The 23,191-nt window shown below is 55.8% G+C and overlaps 2 protein-coding genes across 5 annotated transcripts in view; both read left to right on the top strand.

The window, feature by feature from the left end:
* The window catches only part of LOC105472360 (integrin subunit alpha 3), a 34,991-nt gene extending 32,496 nt beyond the window's left edge, over positions 1-2,495 (top strand). The window contains exons 25-26 of one of the 2 annotated variants that reach the window (XM_011725525.3): positions 278-419; positions 1,157-1,293. In XM_011725525.3, the coding sequence (XP_011723827.1) occupies positions 278-388 (111 nt within the window). In that variant the 3' untranslated portion in view covers positions 389-419; positions 1,157-1,293. Of the gene's footprint in view, positions 1-277; positions 420-1,156 lie in introns of both variants that reach the window. The other variant, XM_011725524.3, reaches the window with a different exon arrangement.
* Positions 2,496-7,596: 5,101 nt separating this feature from the next.
* On the top strand, positions 7,597-22,979 carry LOC105472365 (pyruvate dehydrogenase kinase 2). 3 transcript variants are annotated; one of them, XM_011725536.2, is made up of 11 exons: positions 7,597-7,800; positions 9,650-9,791; positions 17,284-17,355; positions 17,798-17,982; positions 18,712-18,801; positions 18,994-19,071; positions 20,081-20,157; positions 20,244-20,342; positions 20,536-20,643; positions 21,213-21,326; positions 21,886-22,979. In XM_011725536.2, the coding sequence occupies exons 1-11, from the start codon at positions 7,683-7,685 to the stop codon at positions 22,024-22,026; spliced, it is 1,224 nt and encodes a 407-aa protein (XP_011723838.1). In that variant the 5' UTR covers positions 7,597-7,682; the 3' UTR covers positions 22,027-22,979. The 3 variants fall into 3 exon arrangements, with proteins under 3 accessions (XP_011723838.1, XP_011723837.1, XP_070939070.1); XM_011725535.2 differs by lacking the exon at positions 7,597-7,800 and adding an exon at positions 7,866-7,924; XM_071082969.1 differs by lacking the exon at positions 7,597-7,800 and adding an exon at positions 8,316-8,340.
* The last annotated feature ends 212 nt before the right edge of the window (positions 22,980-23,191 follow it).

The following is a 23,191-nucleotide window of genomic DNA, read 5'->3' as shown; positions in this document are numbered from 1 at the left end:
CATCCCGGTCCTCCCTTCCATCTCACCGCCGCCCTTCCTCCCTGTCCTCTCCACCTTCTCCCACCAGCTTACAGGCTCACCCCCGGCCTAGGTTAGTGGGGGAAGCTGCAAGCTGGAAAGGGGGACCCAGGAGCTCTGGCTTCTGACCACACCACCAAGCTGGGACTGAGCCCCAGCCCCCAGGCTCCCCAGCCCTAAGCCCCAGTCCACGAGTGCTGCTGGTGAGGACAGCCCAGCGCCCCCCTGATGGCCCATCCCCACCTCCTCCCCTCCGCAGTGCGGCTTCTTCAAGCGAGCCCGCACTCGCGCCCTGTATGAAGCTAAGAGGCAGAAGGCGGAGATGAAGAGCCAGCCGTCAGAGACAGAGAGGCTGACCGACGACTACTGAGGGGGCAGCCCCCCATCCCCGGCCCACCTGGGTAACATGGCCTCCGGGCCCCCTTCCCCGAGCCCCACAGCTGGCCGGGCCTCTGACTCTGTCCTGTCCGCTCCTCTTCCCTTATGGGCCTGTTCTGACCTCATTCTGTCCCCACCACCACCTCAAAGATCAGGCCACTCTGACTCTCCCTCCAGCCCCGTGGTCTGGCTTTCATCAGCCTTCCCCTGAGCCCCTTGGTGACTTGGAACCCCTTCAGGGAGCCATAAAACCCTCTCTGTGATGACCTTGCTTTCTGGGGATTGGAACAAGGTCAAGGGCAAGGCCAGGCCCCATCTCTAAACCACAGGCATGTGCAGAATAATTCTACGCTCGCATTTCCACCCCTAGGGAAGGAGGGGAGCAGTAGAGACCCTCCTCCTGGGAACTAGCCTGTTTCCTCCTGAGCAGCCCTTCCAGGATAACAAGTGGACCCACTCCCAACATTGTGATTAGCGTAGACTGCCAGTCTTCCTGGCCATTCCATCCACTGTCTCTGCGGCTGCCCTCCGTCTCCATCTGCCTCTTCCTCTCCTCTCTGCCTTCCTCAACTCCTCCTTCCTCTGGGGCCTGGGGTGGAGAAACTCGTTCTCCATATCTCAGTGCAGGGAGATGGGATGTGTTCCGTCAAAAGTTCTGGCTTTGAGGAGTTCTGGGTGGGAGGGGGAGAGGCCTGGCACTCCTTCCTGGCGGCTCAAACTCTGGACGCTAATGTTCTTTGTCTTCTCCCTCCAACTCCAGTGTGACTTCTTTAAGAGGACCCGCTATTACCAGATCATGCCCAAGTACCACGCGGTGCGGATCCGGGAGGAGGAGCGCTACCCACCTCCAGGGAGCACCCTACCCACCAAGAAGCACTGGGTGACCAGCTGGCAGACTCGGGACCGATACTACTGACATCCTCCCTGATCCCGCCCCCTCCTCCCGCAGTGTCCCCTTTTTTCCTATTTATCATAAGTTATGCCTCTGACAGTCCACAGGGGCCATCGCCTTTGGCTGGCAGCGGCAGGCTTAGGCACATACACCTCGTCAAGTGCACGCACATACTGTCTGGCCCTGGGGATCTCCCTGCAGGAGGGCCAGTGCTGTGGACCTTACAAGGCCGAGCACACTGCGGTCCTGTGCCCTAGACACACGTGGGGCCCACTGCTTGTGGACTGTGCTGGCACATCATGGATGGTGCATGGGCTCGCCGTGTCTCAGCCTCTGCCTGCGCCAAAACAAGCCAAAGAGCTTCCGGCCCGAGCCAGGAGGAAAAGGCCCCTGCAATGTGGTGACACTTCCCCCTTTCACACTGGATCCATCTTGAGCCACAGTCACTGGATTGACTTTGCTGTCAAAACTACTGACAGGGAGCAGCCCCCCGAGCCCCGGCTGGTGGGCCCCCACTGCCAACCATGCCAGAGAGCCGGGGTCCTGCCTAAGGTTGTCCATGGGGGCACTTGCAGGACCTGACATGCTCTACCCAACAGCAAAGGAACTAGAAAGAAGGTCCCAGAACGGCTTTCGTTCCTGCATCTCTGTGAAGCCTCTCTCCTTGGCCACAGACCGAACTCGCAGGGAGTGCAGTCGGAACGAACAAAGACAGGCAAATGGCGAGGTAGCCTGGGCTCGCTGTGCTGGGACTGCCCTGGGGGCATGGCGGATCCGCCACAGAGAGGAGGGGACCAATTCTGGGCCAGACAGATGTTGGGAGGATACAGAGGAGATGCCACTTCTGACTCACCACTACCAGCCAGCCTCAGAAGGCCCCAGAGAGACCCTACAAGACCACGGAGGGAGCGACGCTTGAATGTAGAACAGGCAGCTGGCCATGCACTGGGGTCCTAGAGGTGGAGTTCTTAGCTATCCTTGGCTTTCAGAGCCAGCCTGGCTCTGTCCCCTCCCCCATGGGCTGTGTCCTAAGGCCCATTTGAGAAGCTAAGGCTAGTTCCAGAAAACCTTTCCTGACCCCTGCCTGTTGGCAGGCCCACCCCCAGCCCCTTCCATGGTACTGTAGCAGGGGAGTGCTCTCCCCCTCCTCGTGCCTTCTTTGTACATAGGCTTCTCACGGCAACCAATAAACAGCTCCCAGTTTGTATGCAGCTGCATCTGCTTCCACCCACTCCCCAGCCTTTACCAACCCCGGGTCAATGGATGATGATACCATCCAGCCAACACCTAGGTAGATGAAGCCAGGTCTGGGGACTTGCGGGTTTGAGGGTAAAGATTGATGGAGGTGACCGGGTGCAGTGGCTCACGCCTGTAATCCCAGCACTTTGGGAGGCCAAGGCATGTGGATCACGTGAGGCCAGGAGTTCGAGACCAGCCTGGCCAACATGGCGAAACCCTGTCTCTACTAAAAATACAAAAGTTAGCTGGGTGCAGTGGCACATGCCTATAATCCCAGCTACTTGGGAGGCTGAAGTAGGAGAATCACTTGAACCCAGGAGGCAGAGGTTGCAGTGAGCCAAGATTGTGCCACTGCACTCCAGCTTGGACGACAGAGCAAGACTCCATCTCAAAGAAAGAAAAAAGAGATTGATGGAGGTGACGCCGGCCCCTGCTCTCAGAAATCCTCCCATCTAGGAGTCTGTCATGAGGGGTGAGCCCTGGGAGACCTGGATGGAACCCAGAACGCCTTCTTGGAGGACAGTGCGCTGACCCTGGGGAGGAACAGGCAGGCAGAGGTGGCAACATGCAGGGTCAGGAAGAGGCAAAAGCTACTCAGCTATAGGAAGAGGCAGTCCTGGCAGGCTGTGGAGGGAGGAGAGCCCTCAGTCAGGCTGAATTCAAATAAGGGACTGCTTTTCTGCCTTGGTTTCCCCACAACCACCACCAGGCGCCAAGAAGAGATCAGAAGGTAAACCACTGATCCAAGGCTGCAGAGACTGAACTGTCACAATGTTCAGCCTCCAGGAGCTGAGAGCTCTGGTCTTTTGGAAGCTCCTTGGGAGTGTCTGAGCGCCTGGCTTACACGGCCACAGCATGTGGATCAAGCCTTCACTTTGCTTCCTGCCATGTCCGGGGTTCCCAAAGCAGCTTCCTCCTCTGCCCTTGGTTTGTCCCCTCCACACAGGCCTGGGGAATGGAGTAAGGCCGTTCCCCCTGTGACCTCTGTGAGCTGGAGCGTGGCCTAGGTCCTTCTGTTAATTTTCCTCAAGGCTGTGAACTTTGGTAAGACTTCACTGGAGGCTGGAAATTGCTACCCAGAGAAGCCCAGAGGTAGAAGCCAGGTCAGATATGCTCAGAGCTCACAGACCCAGGCTGTTCTGGGAGGCCCACCTGATGCCTGGGTGCCTCCCAGCCTCCTCGTGGTGGCAGCTGTCTGCCCCACCTCCCTCCACCAGTGCTCAGCTCACAACAGGGTTCGGGGCCCAATGTGTGCCCCTTTCCCCCTCCTCATTTTCTGTGCCTGGATTTGCCCCTTCCCAGGGTGACTGACAATGGAATGTCCACTTTCCCCAGGAAAACCGTAGCCCCTGCCCGGAGCTGCCAGGCTCTCAGAACCCAGTGAGTGGAGACGACACTTTATTTTCTAGAATCTGGAATCCACTTCTTTGGGCATAACACGTGTGCGTTGTCAAAGCTTGGCCCAGGCCGGGCGTGGTGGCTCACGCCTGTAATCCCAGCACTTTGGGAGGCCAAGACGGGTGGATCACGAGGTCAGGAGATCGAGACCATCCTGGCTAACACGGTGAAACCCCATCTCTACTAAAAAATACAAAAAACTAGCCGGGCGCGGTGGCGGGCGCCTATAGTCCCAGCTACTCCGGAGGCTGAGGCAGGAGAATGGCGTGAACCCGGGAGGCGGAGCTTGCAGTGAGCCAAGATCCGGCCACTGCACTCCAGCCTGGGCGACAGAGCGAGACTCCGTCTCAAAAAAAAAAAAAAAAAAAAAAAAAAAGCTTGGCCCAGTCTTGTGCTTACAGCCACTTACTGCTTAAGACAGGGGTGTTTACACATTCCTCTGGCCAGTTTCACAGACCCCCCAGTCTCCTGTCAGCCACTGCTTGAGGAAGACCCCCCACACACACACACACACTCTTGAGGATAAGTCATTTTCAGAACTAGCATAAGCTACATATTATGAAAGAAACATAACTGGCAGAGATGTAGCAGTGCCCGCTGTAAAAGAACCCTCTGCAATGCCAAGTTTTTTGAGCTCCTTGGAGAGTCCCCCACCAACCCATGTTACACATATAGTGGGAGATTTGGGAATCGGGGGGCAGGGTGCGGTTTACCTTGGCATTACCTAACTAAACTTGACTATGATGTACCACATCACACCACTGTTGTTAGCACCCTGCAGCAGGCTCTGCAGAAGGAATTCTTATCCAAGCACAGAGCCCACATTGTGGAAGTCCAGCCTAAGGTGAGGGTCATGGGAAATCTCTTTCCCTCTCCTACACCTAGCCTTAGAGGCCATGGTCTTTTCCTTGTTACTTTAATTTTGACAATAACAGCAATAGCTACCATTTATTGCTAGGCACAGAAATAGGCCTCTTTTTTTTGAGATAGGGTCTCACTCTGTCACCCAGATTGGAGTGCCATGGCACGATCATGGCTCTGGTTCACTGCAGCCTTGACCTCCTGGGCTCAAGCAATCTTCCTACTTCAGCCTCCCAAGTAGCTGGTACTATAGGTACCTGCCACCACACTCAGTTAATTTTATATTTTTTGTAGAGACAAGATCTTGCTATGCTGCCCAGACTGGTCTCAAACTCCTGGACTCAAGCAATCCTCGTACCTCAGCCTCCCAAAGTGAGGGCCAGGTTTTTTGTACGTAATATTCTATATATTCTTCTGTGTACTTGAAAACTGCACTCACCAGCATCATCAATCACGTCCTAATTGCTAGCCCACTGGATGTTTGGTGGTTCTCTGGAATATCTCTGCGGTATGCTCCCCTGCTCACCGTGTCTTCTTTTTCACCCTGTCCTCCCTACTACATGCTGAGCACTGCCTGATGCTGGAGATAGAGCAGTGAACAAGACAGATACAACACCTGCCCTGCCCTCATGGAGCTTAAAGTCTAGCAGGAAAACAGATCAGTCAGCAAACAATTTTCACTCAATTGATAAGAGCTACCATCAGCTCCTTTTAACCCCTCCTTCCTGGATTTGTCCAGGTAGCTTTCAGCCAATCCCTTTCCTCAAAAAGGTACCTGTTTCACGTGTCCTGATCTTTCCTTGTCCTCCCTTAAGGGGCCTTGTGGGTTCCCAGTCTGGATGACAGTGGCCCAGACTACAAATATTTGCTAAGATCAGGAGATCTAAGGAGCCCTTGAAGGGAGCCTATGACCCAGCTTGGTAAGATCAGGGAAGGCTTCCAGGAGGAAGGGATGCCTAAGCAGCTGAGACCTGAAGAATGGGCAGGTGAAGCTGGGAAGAAAGAATGATCCAGACAGAAGAGATGCATTTGCAGTGGCTTAGAGATTAGAGGCTGGTTCAAGGCAGCAGACAGGCATGGCTGGGAGCTGCGTGGGGGAATGGAGAGAGAGGAGTCTGGAGAATTAAGCAAAAGCCAATTGTGTGACAACCGGAAAGGCTCCGGTAAGAAGAAGAGAGCCATTGGTGGCCAGGCACAGTGCCTCATACCTGTAATCCCTGCACTTTGGGAGGTTGAGGTGGGCAGATCACTTGAGTTCAGGAGTTCAAGACCAGCCTGGCCAATATGGTGAAACCCTGTCTCTACTAATATTACAAAAATTAGCCAAGTGTGGTAGTACACGCCTGTTATCCTAGCTACTTGGAAGGCTAAGACAGGAGAATCGCTTGAACCTGGGAGGAGGAGTTTGCAATGAGCCAAGGTTGTGCCACTGCACTCCAGCTTGGACGACAGAGTGAGACTCCATCCGAAAAAAAAAAAAAAAAATAGCCCATTGAAAGGCTGTGAGCAAGGAAGTAATAAGGTCAGATTTGCAGTTGACAATGATCCGAGTCTTGGCTTTCTTATCTATGAAATGAGGCTAAGAATAATAAAATAGAGAATTAAATGAGATAATGTCTGCAGACAGTGCCTGGCATATAGCTTATTATTCTTCCAGCTAAGAGGCCCTTCCATTTGCGAAGTTTGTGAGGTCTGTATTACAATCATATTCAGTTATAGCTAATTATTTACTTATGTAGCTACCTCTGAAACGTAGAAATGAAATCATTGAGGAAAAAGGCCATTTCTTGATCCTGTCTGTGTTCTCTGTTCCCAGCAGAAAGCCTAACACATTTTAGGCTAATGTCACCGAGCAAAGAAAGCATCAAAGTGGCGGGTCGGGCCCTAAGCCCACGATCGGCCACAAGAGGGCGCATCACGTTTTCTCCAAGGGAAGCGGGGCTGCTGATGAAGGACGGGCTCCCGGCCCCCCAGAGACACTTCACCTCCTGGGATCTTGCTCTAAGGAAGCCCGGTGCGAAGGAGGTGGCTTTCTCAGGTGGTCGCGCTAGATGTCCAAGGCTTTATGTTCGGTCAGATGAGCTATATAATAAAATGAAAGTGTTAACTGGCATGGACGATAACTGCCGCCTCCACCGCCACTAGTCGTGACGGTTTTTACTCTGGATGTTTTTCAATTGGAAAAGCAAACTCCACCTTTTCCTGAGCCGCTCGGATCTTTGTGGAAGTGGGTGGGCTGCACATATACGGGACGGATTCGTATAGGCTTGCACCCTGGTTCCGAATTTTGCAAATATTCGCAGTCTGGGTCACTGTCATCTGGACTGGGAATCCCCAAGACCCGTTAAGGGAGGGCAGGTAAAGATGATGACAGGTGAAACAGGTACCTTTGAGTTGGAGGAAAGGGATTGGTTGAAAGCTACCTAGACAATTCTGGAAAGGAAGGGTTAAAAGGAGCCTGCGGGTGAAGGAGATGCAAGGAGATAGCGAGGAAAAGGCAGGCGTGGAAGAGGAAACGAAAGGGCTGGCGGGGCTCTGGGAAGGAAGGGGTTAACCCCGGCTTCGCCCCCGGGAGGAAAGGGACGCGTGAACACAGGGGAGGTGGGATCTCGGCGCAGCCTCCCCAAAACAACAGGCCGCTCAGGCAAAGCGTGGGTTAAGGGGGCGGGCCTGGAGGGAAGCCACGTGCCGGGGCGGAAAGCTATTGGTTCTCCCGGAGTTGTTTGTGAGTGGCCATTGGCGACGTCGAGGCGCCACGACGAGCCGATTGGCTGGGCCTTGGAGTGCTCGCCAGGGCAAGGGTAGGGAGGAGGCGGCCGAATCGCGTCGCTGGGCCGAACGGTGCGCGAGCGCTGCCAGCGCAGGGACCACAACCCGAGTCGCGGCCGCCGCAGCCATGCGCTGGGTCTGGGCGCTGCTCAAGAATGCGTCCCTGGCTGGGGCGCCCAAGTACATAGAGCACTTCAGCAAGTTCTCCCCGTCCCCGCTGTCCATGAAGCAGTTTCTGGACTTCGGTACGGAGTGGGCGGGAGGCGGCTGGCAGCGGAGGCCCGCGGGGCGCTGGGAGGGGCAGCCGGGGGCCAGCGGGGACAGAGGAGAAGAAAGGCCCCGAGTGACAGAGAAGGGTTGTTTGGAAAGGTACAGACAGGAAAGAGTTAATGGGGAAGGAGGGACCGGCCGGGGCCTCTCGACTGGGCTGTTGATGGGAATGGGGGGGGGGCACTTACAAGGACGGTCCCGAGGTTTCTTCCTTGGCTTCATGGGGGGTCTTGAAGAGTTAGGGGCAGTGAAGCTGCGATATTACTACAGGAAGGGAGTAGGGTGGTATCCAGACGCTAAAAGGTTAATGGGAGTTGTCCTCATGACTGGAGGAGTAGGAGCCCCTCCTCCCACCAGAGGAAACCGGGGGTCTGTTGGTGGGAGTGAGGAGGCAAGGTTGAGAGGCAGCCGTCTGGAGAGAGACCTGGACTGGGCACAAAGGGTTTCAGACACCCCTGGGCAGTGGGGAAGGGGGCTCTTTCAGAAGATGCCAGCGGGAGAGAGTGCCCTGACTGGTAGGCATCCACCCACAGAAGAAGCTGGACCCTAGCTGCCCCAGTAGGCAAGGACACTTGAAGATCAAATCTGTTCCGGCCTGGCAGCCTCTCCCGAGCTGGGCAGGGGCCCCAGGCACCGTGATGTGGAGTCAAGCCGCCTATACCTCCCTTGGCTGCCCCAGGGTTGCTAGGTCAGGATCGCCCACTACCAGCATTCTGGGGGTGGCCCTGGGGCAGGAGGGAGGCTGTGCCAATGTGGCGGGTGAAACGGGCATTGTGTGGGCCCTGTCTGTCTACGTGTTATTTCCATGGTGCCAGCTGGGAACTGCGGGTGGGGGGCAGTTTCTCAAGAGTTGAGTTGATAGTGCCTGGCTTGGGGTGCAGCTGCATCAATGGTGCGACGGGAGCAGGGAGGTGGCAGCCGAGACACAGGGCACCTGTTCCTCAGGACTCATCTGCCTGCACCCCTGCCCTGTCTGAGTCTTGAGCCTCCCCCATGTAGGAAAGCCTCCTGGGCCCACTCCTAGCCCCCAGCCGCTGTCCCCACAAACTGCACCCTCATTACAGAAACACCACAGCTGTTGGGGGCTCACAGTACAGTTTGGTCAACTTGTAGTTTTATGGGAGAAACTGAGACCTTCAAAAGGATGATGGCATGGCCTGGGTGACAGAGTTGCAAGCAGAGCCTGATGGACTGGAACCCAGGGCCTCTGACCCTGGGCCAAGGCCTTATTCGGGCCCCCACCCTCTCCATCTTGATGCCAGACAAGGACCGTGGCATTTGGACTCCTGTTCTTGGGCCCATTTGCCTCATGGATGGGCATTAAGACACAGCAGCCCCACATGGGCATTCAGGCCAGGCTGGGTGAGGTGGGCTGGCCAGAGACAATATTGGGACACCGCAGTGGTGGTCTGGCCATAGTTCCCCTCAGCCAGAGCCCAGTCCTAGGCAGGGATGGGTTCCCCAGGCTCCTTTGCCTCCGGGATCAGCCCCTCAAAGTGAGTGTGCTGGGAGGGGAGGAAAGAGAAGTGAGGTGACTGAGGCCAGAGGCATTTCCAAATGGGCCCAGTAGTGGCCCTGTCCACTGTGGTTAAAGGCAAGCAGGGTTCAGCTGGGGGTGAGGAGAGGATGCTACCCCCTGGAGTGTTAGGCACAGGGTGTAGGTGTTTGAGCCCTGCAGGGGATGGGGAGCCTTGCTGTGTGCCCCTGGGCAGGTCAGTTGCTCTCTGAACCCCCAGTTAATGAAGGGTTTAGCTGACCTGGCCGAGACATCCTTTGGCTTTCATAGTTTGTGGCTCTGTGGCTCACGTCTCTTTCTCCTGTCAGGATCCAGCAATGCCTGTGAGAAAACCTCCTTCACCTTCCTCAGGCAGGAGCTGCCTGTGCGCCTGGCCAACATCATGAAGGAGATCAACCTGCTTCCCGACCGGGTGCTGAGCACACCCTCTGTGCAGCTGGTGCAGAGCTGGTGAGACCCCTGGCTCCGTCCCTGCACCTCCCACTCCATCGCCAGTGTGCCTAGGCTCAGGGATGGAGTCTCCAAGCTTTTAGCAGCCTTGAGGGTGGAGTGGGGACAGACAGGAGACACCAAAGCCCCAAGAGCTTGGAGTTGCCTAGGGTCACATGGGAATCTGAGGCCAAAGCAGGACTGAGGTCAGGCTCCTAGTCTCCATGTGTAGCCCTCTTACCACCCACCTTTCTTTGGAAACCCAGGATCCACCCAGGAAAACATGGTTTTCACAGCCAAAACCCCAAGTTAGGCTGATGTCAGCGTTAGCTACCAGCCCAGTGCTGGAACTCGAGTGGCTGTTAGGCAGTATTTATTTGGGGGTAACTTTTTGGGAAACAGAAACAAGAAGCAAGTTTTCAAATAAACTATACAACCCAAGCTGCAAGATAGACTGTTTTGGATGTTGGAAAATACTCAGATACACACAGGGATGGCACAGTGCCTTCCCGCAGAGCTTTGGAGGGGCAAAGACCAAAAGTGTATTGCGCACTGCAGCAGGAACAGAGGGACAGGCTCAGCAGGCTTCACGCAAGAACTCAAGTAACTGGATGAAATTAGCCAAAGGCCAGTCACATGAAGAATAAACAAGGGTGTCCCTTGTCACTGGGCATGTAAAGTAGCTAATCCTCATTGACTTTGGTGGCACCCGTGCAGAAATCTTCTGTTGGTTCTTCTGGACTTGCAGTATGATATGGCTGTGATTTCCTTGTAGACTCAGGAGCACGTACCCACATGTACTCTGAGCCTAAAGCCATGCGAAGTCACAGCAGCTGCCCTCAGGGGCCTGGGATCTGGAAGGAAAAATAATACGCAGGCAGGGTGAACTGAGTCCAGCATAGTGCTAGGAGCAGGGAGCTGCCGAAGAGTTCGTTTTGTTTAAATTAGGAATCCAAACATTATTTTAAAAGAATATTGATACTTTTCCTTTATTGTGGAAGTAGAACAGGGTCACTTGACACTTGGAAAACGCAAAATAGTAGATAGAAGAAATTGCCACCCACTCCCCTCCACCCCCTAACGGAACACAGCTCAGTTTCACCACATGTAGTGGTGCCTTTCTGCACTGTTTTCTATGCACGGACCTGTGGATATGGGGCTTATTGTAATTAAATGAGATATGGTGAGGGGTAGTGTTGTACACACAAGGCCAGGAGTGTAGTGGATACACCATGAATGTTTGTTGAACGACACGTTGTGGGGCAGTTGCCATGGACATGCAGAGGAGGTGGCTTGTCACTGGACCTTACAGGGTACCTAGGCAAGCTTAGAGCTACAAGGAAGGGAAGGGCATTCCAGGCTAAAGGAATAGGCTGGGCAAAGGTGTGGAGACAGGAAGGGGCCTGGCTAATGTAGCTGGGAACTGACTTTCTGGAGATTGTGCTGTTAGTGTGGGCTGTGAAGAAGGGGCGGAGGCATGAGGCACAGAGCCTGATTTTCATGGAACCCAACCAGGTCACCCCTTGCTGTGCCCTGCCTCTCGGAGGTCCAGGACCTCTGAGCCAACCAACACTTCCCACCGTGGGTGGTGTGGAGTGGTGGGAAGGAGACAGAAGGTGCCATCTGTTCTCCCTGGCCCTCCTCTGGCTCTATCCGGCTGCCTGACCTGGCTGCCTCTCCACCTGGTCCCTGACTTCAGGGCAGAACTTCTCAGGCCCCTCCCTGGACACCGTGTTCCTGGGAGAGCTGAGGGATGCAGGAGGAGGGCACTGGGCTGCTGAGCTTCCCATGACTCCCCCAGGGGCCCCTGCAGAGTCCCTTCCTGAAAAATCAGTGACGCAGATAAGGGGTTGGCCTGACATTCTTCCACAAAGCTTGCAAGTAATGTCAAGTAACAGTGGGAGGGAATGAAGTTAGACAAGAGAGAACACTTCCTCAATGAAAGATTCAGCTTAGAGGAGAGCAGGCCGAGGGATTGCTAAAGCATCCCAACATGCTGAAGAGACAGCCTGCCAAGAATGTTTCCAGAGAGAGTGAGCATCGGCTGCAGCAAGAGACACTGCAGTGTGAGGACAAGAAGGACTTCCCGACAGGGTTGAGGTGGCTGCCTGTGAGAGAGTGGAGACCTCTTTCTCCAGGAGGAACAGCCTGCCAGCTGGAACGATGGAGGTGGGCAGGTTCTAGGTGCCTGAGAGGAGGAAGCGAGACTTTACCAGGGAGCTTGGCAAGAGGGCCTCTAGCCTGAGTCTGATGAGTAAGGAGCAAACCCTCTTTTCTGGAAAACACAAGAACCCTCAGCAGATGCAGTTATTAGTGGTCATGGTTCATCTGTGGTCACAGAAATGGAGTTTCTACTCTGCTGGGGAGAGGTTCTAGGCAGAGTCACTGTGGGCAAGCTGAGAATTCCTGGTTCTAAATAACCCTGATACGTTATTTCAACTGGACAGACTTGCGATAGTGGGCCCTGTTTTGGTGGAGACTGGACTGGGAGGGAAAGTCCCAGGTTTGGCCTCGGCATGCGTGACTTTGAAGCTTCATCCTGGGCAAGCCATATGGCATCTCTGAGCCTCAGCTTCCTCATCTGTAAAATGGGGACCCATTGTGTTTGTAAGGGCCAAGGGCCAGTGCTAGATGTGAAAAGTGTGCAGAACTCTACCAACACAAGCCACGTCCCCAGGCTGCCAGGCAGCAACACCTCCAGCCCACAGATGATGTAACTGTGGTGTGGTTTCTTGGGCAAGGTAGTAATAAATTATGATAATAACAAAAGCAAACACCTCCAAAGGCTGGCTGTGTCCCAGGAGCTGTCCTAAGTGTCTACACATATTAACTCATTTCATCTTCACAACCTTATGAGGTAGTCCTTGCTATCATCCCATTTTCTAGATGAGAAACTGAGGTTCAGAGAGGTGAAGAAAACTTAGATATCTGAGATCACTCAGTGAGTAGATGGTGGAGTTGGGATTTGAACCCAGCTGTTATATGGAGACTGGATTCTTGAAGGGAAAGAAGGGAGCCTGCGTTCTGGGCGGTGATGTGGAGTCAGAGATTTCCAAGTTCATGTTGCAAGTCTGTGGGAGAGCAGAACTCACTTTACAGAATTGTTGACAGCTGGTGTTGTTAGAGACCGAAAGGAACAACCCCATCTCCTCTCCAGGCATGGAGTCGTGGGGATGTGCTTCCAGAAAATGCAGGGTTAAGCAGGAGCCGCCGAGTAGAATCAAATGACAATGACTCACTGCTATCACTAACAGGATATTTGTGGGGGCTGTAGGTGGGAGGTGATATGGCCGGCACCTTCGCACAAACCTCCCTTGCTTGTCAGCAAGGTGTGTGGACCCCACACAGAGGGTGTGGCTTGGGTGCCCAGGACCTGCTAAAGCCAGATGAGCTCTCCAAATCTGTCAGCTGCTCCTTGCATGGCCGGAGCAGAACCGACCACTTACTACGCATGTACTCGAGGCATCATCTCCTTTTCTGTACACCCAGGCCCACGAGGTGCTTATTCCTGTGAACCCCATTTTGCAGATGGGGACCTGAGGGACTCGGTGGCCTCTTTAGGGCGCAATCAGCAGCGGAACCCAAACCTGCCTGGCTCAGAGGCTCCGGAGGCAGGACACCGCCACCTCTCCCCCAGGTGCAGCGAGCACCCCCTCCCCAGCCTTTCCCTTGTTCACACCCTGCTCGCCAGCAGCTGTGGATATGAGTGCACAGGGCACACCCTCACACACACCCACAGGCACGCACATGCCACATGCACACAATTACACACACACGCCCGCTGGCTCAGCACCCCCTCTGCTCCCACACGGGGCTGCAGGGCCCTCCTCCCATACTCGCTCACCCTCTGCTCCCGCCCCCACCGCCCATTCTCAGCCCCACACTCTCACCAAGGCCCCTCGCTTCTGCATGCATCCCACACCTCCTCCTTCCCAATCCTGGGGCTCTAGACTGGTTCCGGAGCCCTGGAAAGCAGGGTTTGGGTGGACCTCCACATTACCTTGGGCTGGGCTTGGGAGCTCCGAATCTCACCAAGGGACTCCTGGGGGCCTTGATTACTGTAGAGGTCAGCAGGCCCAAAGACCCCAGCCTCCCTGCAGGCCCGGGGAGGGGTGGGGGCAGTGCCTCTCCCGTCTGTTGGTGCCTCTCTGTCACTGCACCACTGCTTTCAGGTCTCCCTTATATATTCTGTCTGGCCTGCAAGGGGTGGGCAGCCCAGAGGCCAACACCACTCATCCCCAATCTCTCTTCTTAGGACCAAGAACCGGCCCAAGGGTGACATTTGGTGTACCAGGCCCCTAAGGGGCTTCAGGGCAAGGCCAGGGACCTCTGGGAAAATCCTCATCCTCTCCCCTCCATTTTAAGAGTAGCCCGGGCCCCCTGCCCTGGAGGAGCCCTGGCCCTGTGAGAGAGGCTGGCAGGCGCTGCACGCTGTCACTCCATGCCAGTGCCCTTTGCTCCACTTCAGTGGCCACATGACCAGGTCCCATTTCTGCCCTCTAGGGTTGTTGAGCAGCCACAAAAGGGGTGGTGCCAGCAGCTGGGGCACTCTCCCTAAGTGAGACTGGGACTTTGACCGTGCCCACCCCCACCCACCGACCAGCACAGTCAGGAAGTGGCTTAGCCTCCCAGCTCCCACCTGCTTCATCCCCACCTGCCCCCTGGGAAGGGGTCCCAGGCCCCACACTGCAGTGGGTCTCCTCTCCCTCCTCTCTCCACCTGCCCCTAGCACTGCCTGCATGCAGGCCCTCTCTCCCCTAAGAATTATATGAGCATGAAGGTCTATCCTGGGTGCATTTAGGGAGCAAGGGATTCGGAGCCATGTGGGCCTGGGAGAGAGAATCTCAGCTCTGCGTGTTATCTTCCTCATCTGTAAAATGGGTCCAGCAGTAGTGCCTACCTCCGGGGTTCTTGCGGAGGTGAAAGTGGGGCAGGAGGGAAGCACAGGGTGGACCTGGCCATTGGTACCCAGTAAATGCCACCATCACCATCAGCAGCAGCATCACCGTCAGGGCCAGTGTCGGCTGTTGGCCACGTGGTGTAGACTTGGAGTCTGCGAGAGCTGGGTTTGAATCCCAGCCTGCTGCTTACTGTGTGGCCTGGGGCATATCACCTAACCTCTCAGTGCTGGTCTCATCTGCAAAAAAAGGGAAATACCTTGTGTTCATCAGGGCTGTTGGCAGAGGAGAGACCCTGTGTGGGACTCGGCACAGGTGGGCGTTAGTGGTCGCTATGTTATTCTCCAGGGAGACAGGTCTTAGGAGTGCCAGCCTGATCATCTGCTGGGTGGGGTGGCAGGGATGGTGTTGGGGGCTGAGATGAAGGCTGATCTTTTCTGCTGTCAGGGCCCCCAGCGCCCTCAGCAGCCACAGCTCCTCCTCTCCGGCTCTGTGCAGAGCTCTGGGTAGGGAGGGGTGGGCGGTTAGCTCTGGGCCTGAGACAGCCCCCTTCCTGTGGCAGTGGGGCAGGTCTCCAGGGCATAGGGGCTCAAACATGCTGTGGTTCAGAGCCTACAAGCAGTGGGAGAGTATCAGATGCCGCCTGGGGGCTCAGAGGATGCACGCAGCTGTCCACGATGTTTGAGCCACCAGCCATAATAAGAGCAAGCATTTAGAGAGTGCTCACTATGTGCTAGGCACTGTGCTAATCATCACATGGAATTCTCACCGCAAAGCAGTAAATACGTATCACAATCCCCATTTTCCTAACGAGCAAACTCAGGCCCACAGAGGCTCCTTGACCTACCCAGGGCCACACAGCTCCTGGTGCTTAAAGAGCCAGTTCTGGGTCCAGAGCTCGTTCTTTCACTCTCTTCTCTGCCAGGCAAGAGTGAGAGCAGCAGACGCTAGGTTTAAGGGGAAAGGCATTCCTAGCAGGGCATTCACAGTGCAGAGGGCACTGTGTGAACAGAAGCGTGGAGGTGAGAGTCGAGCGGAATCAGCACCCTGGGGTGGCAAGAGCGCTGGAGACTCGGGACTTCCTCATCCCACTTACTAGCCATGGGGCCTCTTCACGCCTCCCTGGGGGAGGCTGTACGTGGGACTGATTCCTGCCTGACGTACCTGTTCAGGTTACAGTGAAGGTCAGAGCACTGTGGACGTGGGAATGAGTCCTCGTGTGGTAGGGCCTTTTCTAGAAACACTGTTGGGCCCCTGGGGCCCTCGCCGCTGCAGGGCTCTAGGCAGCCCCCCCCTTCCTCCTGGTTATAAGTGTTTCTGCCAGAGAGAGGCTCTTCCTGCCCTCCCCAAAGGAACAAGCCACAGACTGGGCATGTTAGCAGGGAAACAGGTCATGGCTCCCCAGGGCATGGGGCACAGTGGCTCCAGCTCGGTACCATCTGCCACCACAGGTGGGCCTGACTCCCTTGCAGAAGGAGGCCTGCTGCTGTCCCTGAGTTCAGGGCTTCTTTTTTGGGGGGGACAGAGTCTTGCTCTGTTGCCCAGGCTGGAGTGCAGTGGTGCGATCTCGGCTCACTGCAGCCTTTGCCTCCCCAGTTCAAGCAATTCTCCTACCTCAGCCTCCTGAGTAGCTGGGATTACAGGCATGCGCCACCATGACCGGCTAATTTTTGCATTTTTAGTAGAAACAGGTTTTCGCCATGTTGGCCAGGCTAGTCTCCAACTCCTGACCTCAGGTGATTTACCCGCCTCCGCCTCCCAGAGTGCTGGGATTACAGGTGTGAGTCACCACACCTGGCTGAGTTCAGGGGTTCTTGATGCTTCTTTTAGAGCATCAAGCTCTTCTCGCAGCCCAGGGAAAACTGGCCTCCCCATCAGGCCTGTAGATGGGAGGGGCGGCAGGGCATCACCTACTCCTACCCGGCCTTTTGCAGGAGAGTGAGCTTCTCTGGACTCTCTATGGGCCCCAGCCCCACCTGGGGACAGAGCCAGGCACACCTATCCCAACTTTGGGTCCTTCCCACCTGCCATTTTAGAATCCAATTGCCTAGGCAGGTGCCTGGCCCAGAGCACCCCAGCTCAGGGGTCATTCTGGGAGGCCCTGTGCTGGCCACTCTGTCAGGGGTGACTCTGGGAGGCCCTGTGCCGGCCCCTCTGCCATTGTGTCCCACTGGATGCAACAGTACCCCGGGGGGAGAAACATTAGGAGCCGTTTCCACGCTGGGGTTCAGAGAAGTTGATGCACCTGCCTGCCTTCCCCCACTGCAGGCGCTAGGTCCAGTCTCCCCACCCCATCTCAGCCTCAGTCTCCTGATCTGTGAGGCCTCTTGGATGGGATCATCTCCAAGCCCCTTCTGAGAGGACTATTCTAGGATTCCAAAGCAAAGGTGCTAAACGGGGGACCAGCACATTTGAAGTTTTCTTGCATAACTGACTGGGTTGTCAGGGAGACTCACATACAAATGAAATGGATGAAGAAAAATAGTGAGGCAGCTTGTGGGCAGCTCTGTGTGGGGCCCGCATGGGAGCAGGACAAGAGCGAGGCCCAGCTGAAATGGGTGAGGAGGGGCTAGCCACCTGAAGCTGAGGCTGTGTCCCCTCCCGCCCCCACACAGGTATGTCCAGAGCCTCCTGGACATAATGGAGTTCCTGGACAAGGACCCCGAGGACCATCGCACCCTGAGCCAGTGAGTGGGGGCCCTGGGTGGGGAAGGAAGGCAGGTGTTGGCCAGGGGCATCTGGGGTTGCAGCCCCTGGGGCAGAAGTACGGCAGGATGGAAGAAAAGACGCCTGCCCTCAGGAACATCCAGTCTGAGACGGGAGACAGACTCTGCTTCAGGGAGCCCCAAGTTTGATGGGAGAGACATGGACTCCATTCTCACTGTTCCCTGAGCCTGGTGGGCAAGACCCAGGCCCTGCCCTGGGGAGGATGAGAACTCTGGGCTTTCAAATGGGAAGCCTGCCGGCAGGCGGCTAAAAAATCAGAGTGGGCTTTGGGAGGAGCAGGGAGGGCATTGGGAGTCCATCAGATGGGGAAGGGTGGAGCAGGTGAAGACACTGTGGAGAGGGGAGTCAGAAACGGAGGGGAGTCTGGGGGTGTACCATGTGAACACCTGCCCTGCCCCACAGGTTCACTGATGCCCTGGTCACCATCCGGAACCGGCACAACGACGTGGTGCCCACCATGGCACAAGGCGTGCTTGAGTACAAGGACACCTATGGTGATGACCCCGTCTCCAACCAGAACATCCAGTACTTCCTGGACCGCTTCTACCTCAGCCGCATCTCCATCCGCATGCTCATCAACCAGCACAGTGGGTGCCAGCCACGGTGGCAGGGTGTGGGGGGCGGTGCTGGGACCCAGGGCCGGGCTGCTGAGGGGACCTAGGCCACTCTTCAGAACCCCACAGAAGGAGTCCTTGAGTAGTTATTCCAGTAACTTTGGAGTTAATAGCTCCGACATGGAAAAATAAAATTTTTCTTTCTCATTCATTTTCCATTTCAAAAACGTTTTGTTTTCAATGTTTGCAAAATGTAAAATTATGTCACATCTTTAAAAGAATGTTTAATTTAGTATTCATAAAAACTCTCATTATGTTCAAAAACAATTTGTTGTTTAGAGTTTCTTATTCCAGGAAGATTCACTATGATTTTTGAGAAGTTGTAGCCAGTCATAAGTGAAACAAGTTCCTCATGCTCAAATAATTTCCAAAGCAAGGTGGTAAGAGTTCTCTTAGAATGTTATAGTCAAAGAAAAGAATAAATGCAATGTGGAGATGTGATGTGGGGAGAGACCTCTGAAAAGATATCTGTTTCAGGTTTGCAAAGGTCCATCGCAAAGGTTTAAAAACGGCCTGAGCCAGGGCTGGAGGTGTCAGGGGTCAGGGAAGGGAGGACAGAAGCAGGGGAGCGGGGCAGCTTTAGGACTGAAGCCTACAAAGGCATTGGAGGTGAAAGTAGAGAGAAGGGGAGAGCCCAGGGGAAGAGGGAGCGCTGGGACAGACTGCAGCCCAGCCAACAGCACCCTCCCTTCCTGCCTGCAGCCCTCATCTTTGACGGCAGCACCAACCCAGCCCATCCCAAACACATTGGCAGCATTGACCCCAACTGCAACGTCTCTGAGGTGGTCAAAGGTGAGCCATTCCCACAGTGCCTGGCCCGCAGAGGAGTCCCAGGGACCCCTCCAAGCTTACCTGGCCAGAGGGTGACTTGTTCCTCAGTGAGGGGTGCTATGGGTTTAATGCTGGTGGTCCCCAGTGTCAATGTCAAGAGGACTGCCTGCTGGGTGGGCCACCCATGCCCTGAATGACCCCATCTTCTCTCAGACGCCTACGACATGGCTAAGCTCCTGTGTGACAAGTATTACATGGCCTCGCCTGACCTGGAGATCCAGGAGATCAATGGTGAGTGAGCGTGGCTATGTGTGTGTCTGTCTTGGGGCTGGGGACACAGCAGGGCAAGGTGAGATGGGGAGTGAGGAGATGGACTGTTTTCTAGACAGGGGAGAAGCAGAGTTATTATTGTATTATTAATTCATTTGATAAATATTTGGATGGGGCACAGTGGCTCACATCTGTAATCTCAGCACTTTGGGAGGCCAAGGCAGGCCAGTCACTTGACGTCAGGAGTTTGAGACCAGCCTGGGCAATATGGTGAAACCCTGTCTCTACTAAAAATACAAAAATTAGCCGGGCATGATGGCACATGCTTATAATCCCAGCTACTTGGGAGGCTGAGACAGGAGAATTACTTGAACCCGGGAGGCTGAGACTGCAGTGAGCTGAGATCATACCAATGCACTCCAGCCTGGGTGACAGAGCGAGACTTCATCTCAAGCAAATAAGAAATTGAGTGAATGAATGAATGAAAGAGTAAGCAAGACAGAAATGGTCACCGTTCTCATGCAGCTTACATTTTTTGGTGCTGTGAAGACTGGGAAATGGGGCCTTCAGCCAATTAACAAGTAAATAAACAAGACCATCTCAGATCATGACGAGTGACAGGAAGGAAATAAAATGGGGTAACTCAACAGGGATGGGGAGGAGGGGCATGTTAGATGGTGTATCAGCTTGGCTGCTTTCCTAGAACCCCAATACCAGTGGCTTACTTAAGAGGGAGGTTTCCCTCTCGCCAGCCTCTAGCTGGGGAGGTCAGGGCTGGCTCCCCACCCCTGATTCAATTCTAGTCTGGAGGAAGAGAACAAGGGTGTGGAAAGCAGGGCCCAAGAATTGAATGCATCACTTCCATGAGTCACCGGCTACCGCAGCTCAAGGGAGGCTGGGGATTTAGTCTCTCGCTGGGTAGCCATGTACTCAGTTAGAACCTTGTGGGAGGGGTGCCTCCTTTGGGTAAGGTGGTTGAGCGGTGACCCCCTGACAGTTTCCTGACCCTTGTTCTTGACTTGCCCTGCAGCAGCCAACTCCAAACAGCCGATTCACATGGTCTACGTCCCCTCCCACCTTTACCACATGCTCTTTGAGCTCTTCAAGGTGAGGAGGCTGGGAGCTGGTGCTTTGCGGGGAGCGTGGGTAGGGCTGGCTTCTCCCATGCTTCTCTTACCTCTGCCCCTCCACAGAATGCCATGCGGGCGACTGTGGAAAGCCATGAGTCCAGCCTCATTCTCCCACCCATCAAGGTCATGGTGGCCTTGGGTGAGGAAGATCTGTCCATCAAGGTATGTGACCCTTTGACCTTGGGGACCAGCGAGCAGTAGTGGGGGCTTCTCTCCTGCCAGGCGACGGGCTCTCCTTTTCTCCTACATGGTGGGCAGATCTTGGGGGTGGGGAAGACCATGAGAAGGTCAGGGTACCGGGCAGGGTGGGGAAACTGAGCTATAGAGAATCCCTGACACGTCCCCTCTCTCCCAGATGAGTGACCGAGGTGGGGGTGTTCCCCTGAGGAAGATTGAGCGACTCTTCAGCTACATGTACTCCACAGCACCCACCCCCCAGCCTGGCACCGGGGGGACGCCGTTGGTGAGATGGCTTCACCCCAGCCCCTCCCACCTCCTGAGGGAGGCTTCTCTCCTCCTCACTCACTTCCCCTGCTCACTCAGCTCCTGTGTGGCCGTCTATGACAGTCACCTGTCTTGAATCTGGGCCCCGCGCCTCCCGCATCTCCCCAGTCTGCACACATCTCACCTGTGTCAGATGTCTCTCTGTCACCTTTCCCCCATCTTCCCTCTTCTCTGTGGCTCCCAAACCCCCAATTTCTACCTTTCTCAAGTGTTGTCCAACTTGTCAGCACCTCCCTGTTAGAGAACTTGAGACTCAAAGGAGCCATGGGGCCCGCTCTGACCTCCTGGCCCTTAAGCGGAGCTCCTCTCCCTGCCCAAGCCTCCCTCCCACATTCATGATTCCCTCATTCACCCCACACCCACTTCTTGCCTCAGTGTCCCCTCCCGCATGTCCCCTCCCCACTCCAGCTCTGGGACCCCCGCCGTGTGACTCCAGCTCCATACCCCTCCCTCCCTGCGTCAGTCCCTGCAGCTCCAGGAGGCCCCTGCCAGCCTCCTCATCCTCACTGCCTTCCTGCCCCGCTGCAGGCTGGTTTTGGTTACGGGCTCCCCATTTCCCGCCTCTACGCCAAGTACTTCCAGGGAGACCTGCAGCTCTTCTCCATGGAAGGCTTTGGGACCGACGCTGTCATCTATCTCAAGGTGAGGGCCCTTCCTGCAGAGCCCGGCTGGCGAAGAGGTTTGCTGATGGGACCTGGGCAGGCTTGGCCAGCTGCGAGCCTTCCTTTCCACCCCCCCAATCCTTCCCTGGCCCCAGACTCTGAGAATCCAAGCAACGCTACAGTTCCTCAACCTGAAGAACCCTCAACCCCCAGACATGCACAGCTTGTCAGGGAATTTAGGGGAGTCTGTGGTCTATGATTAAGACCCCTGTGCTGGGAACCCTTGACTTGTTAGACCCAGAAGGAAGGGGACACCCTAGATCTTGCCATTCAGCTCAGAGGAGAGAAGACTGAGGCCTGGAGTCGGTCACTTGCTCAGGGTCACACAGCCCAGCCTCCTCCCTCTCCTTCTCCCTCCCTTAGAGGGAGCTGCTTTCTTGAATGGGCAGGAGGGGGACACAGGAGAGACCACCCTTTCGTGGGTCTTTGCAGGCCCCCGTGTCTGGCAGCTGGGCTGCCGCTGAGCTGGGGTGGGGTGGTCTGCTGAGGAGTGGACAAGGCACAGGGAGGTAGGAGGGGCTGACCCTGGCACTCCCCAGGCCCTGTCCACGGACTCGGTGGAGCGCCTGCCTGTCTACAACAAGTCAGCCTGGCGCCACTACCAGACCATCCAGGAGGCCGGCGACTGGTGTGTGCCCAGCACGGAGCCCAAGAACACGTCCACGTACCGCGTCAGCTAAGGGCCGCCACTCATCTGCACCTGAGAGGACGGACTGCCGCCTCTGGGCCCCACCACCGCGGTGCCCCTCACCGTCCTCCTCGGGGAGCAGGGGGTGGGTTCTCCCTGATGACCAGGCTCTGTCTCTATAGAAGTCACTGCGGTGATAGGTCTGTGATGGTCCCTAAGTGCCAGTCCATCTCCGTGAAGAGCCCTCGGTGGCCTCCCCATCTCTGTGGGCGATGCCTGAGGGTTGGGGATGTCTCCACCCTGATGGGGTGTCCCAGAGACATTTCCCCATGGCAGTCCTCCTCACTGAGACCAGGGCTGTCACTTTTCTGCCAGGGGTACTGGGTCCCCCTCAGCACCCTCCACAGCCCAGGCCTTCCAAGTGGATGCTCCGCTTGCCTTATTCTCCCAACCCACAGACGCACCCTGGGCTTTGGCCTGTTGAAGAGGCTGGGTGCCCTCCAGACCTGAGGACTGAGTGAAGAAAGGGGTTACACCCGTAAGTGGGGAATGAGGCTGGTCCTGCAGCCTCTCTCTCCACTCGGGACTTTAAGGTCGGTGGCAGAGGGGGTGGCTCTCACAGGGCCCAACCCTAAAGTGGAGGAACCTTGTTAGACCCAGAGCTTGCCACCCAGCCAAGCTGCTCGAGGCCCTGCAGCAGCCTTGGCAATGTCTGTGCCACCTCCCGAGCCCTCCCAGCATGTCCTCACGTGCTCATGCCCATCCGCCCCTCCACAAGCCCAGTCCGTCCTGCCTGAGTTCCAGCCCCCAGCCCCCACTGTGCCCAGACACGTGTGCTCAGGGTGGCTTTCTCCCAGGACCCTCTGTGTATATAGTTAGTTTTATAACACTGAATGCCCCCACCCTTCCCCTAAGCACACGGGGGTTAAAGCTGTGTGTCCCTCCCAGTGGCTGTGGCAGTGACAGTGACACCCACACCCACAGTAAAGAGGAGACTGAATGAGACTGGCCTGGCTGCATCCCTGGGGGAGGGGATCCACACGTGCGCACGTACACACGCACACTGCAGCGCCCTGTGACCACCACATGACGCACTCGGGACATCCGGCCCAGCTCAGGACCGTGAGTAAAATACCGGGCAAAGCCATCTGTGCAGAACGCCGGATGGCCCAGCACCTGGTGACAGACCTGTTGTCCCACCACACTCAGGGCCCAGC

Source organism: Macaca nemestrina, chromosome 17 (genome assembly GCF_043159975.1).
Source record: "Macaca nemestrina isolate mMacNem1 chromosome 17, mMacNem.hap1, whole genome shotgun sequence".
Taxonomy (NCBI): Eukaryota; Metazoa; Chordata; class Mammalia; order Primates; family Cercopithecidae; genus Macaca; species Macaca nemestrina.
Note: the sequence above shows the minus strand (reverse complement) of the source record. Positions and strands in the feature narration are given on the sequence as shown.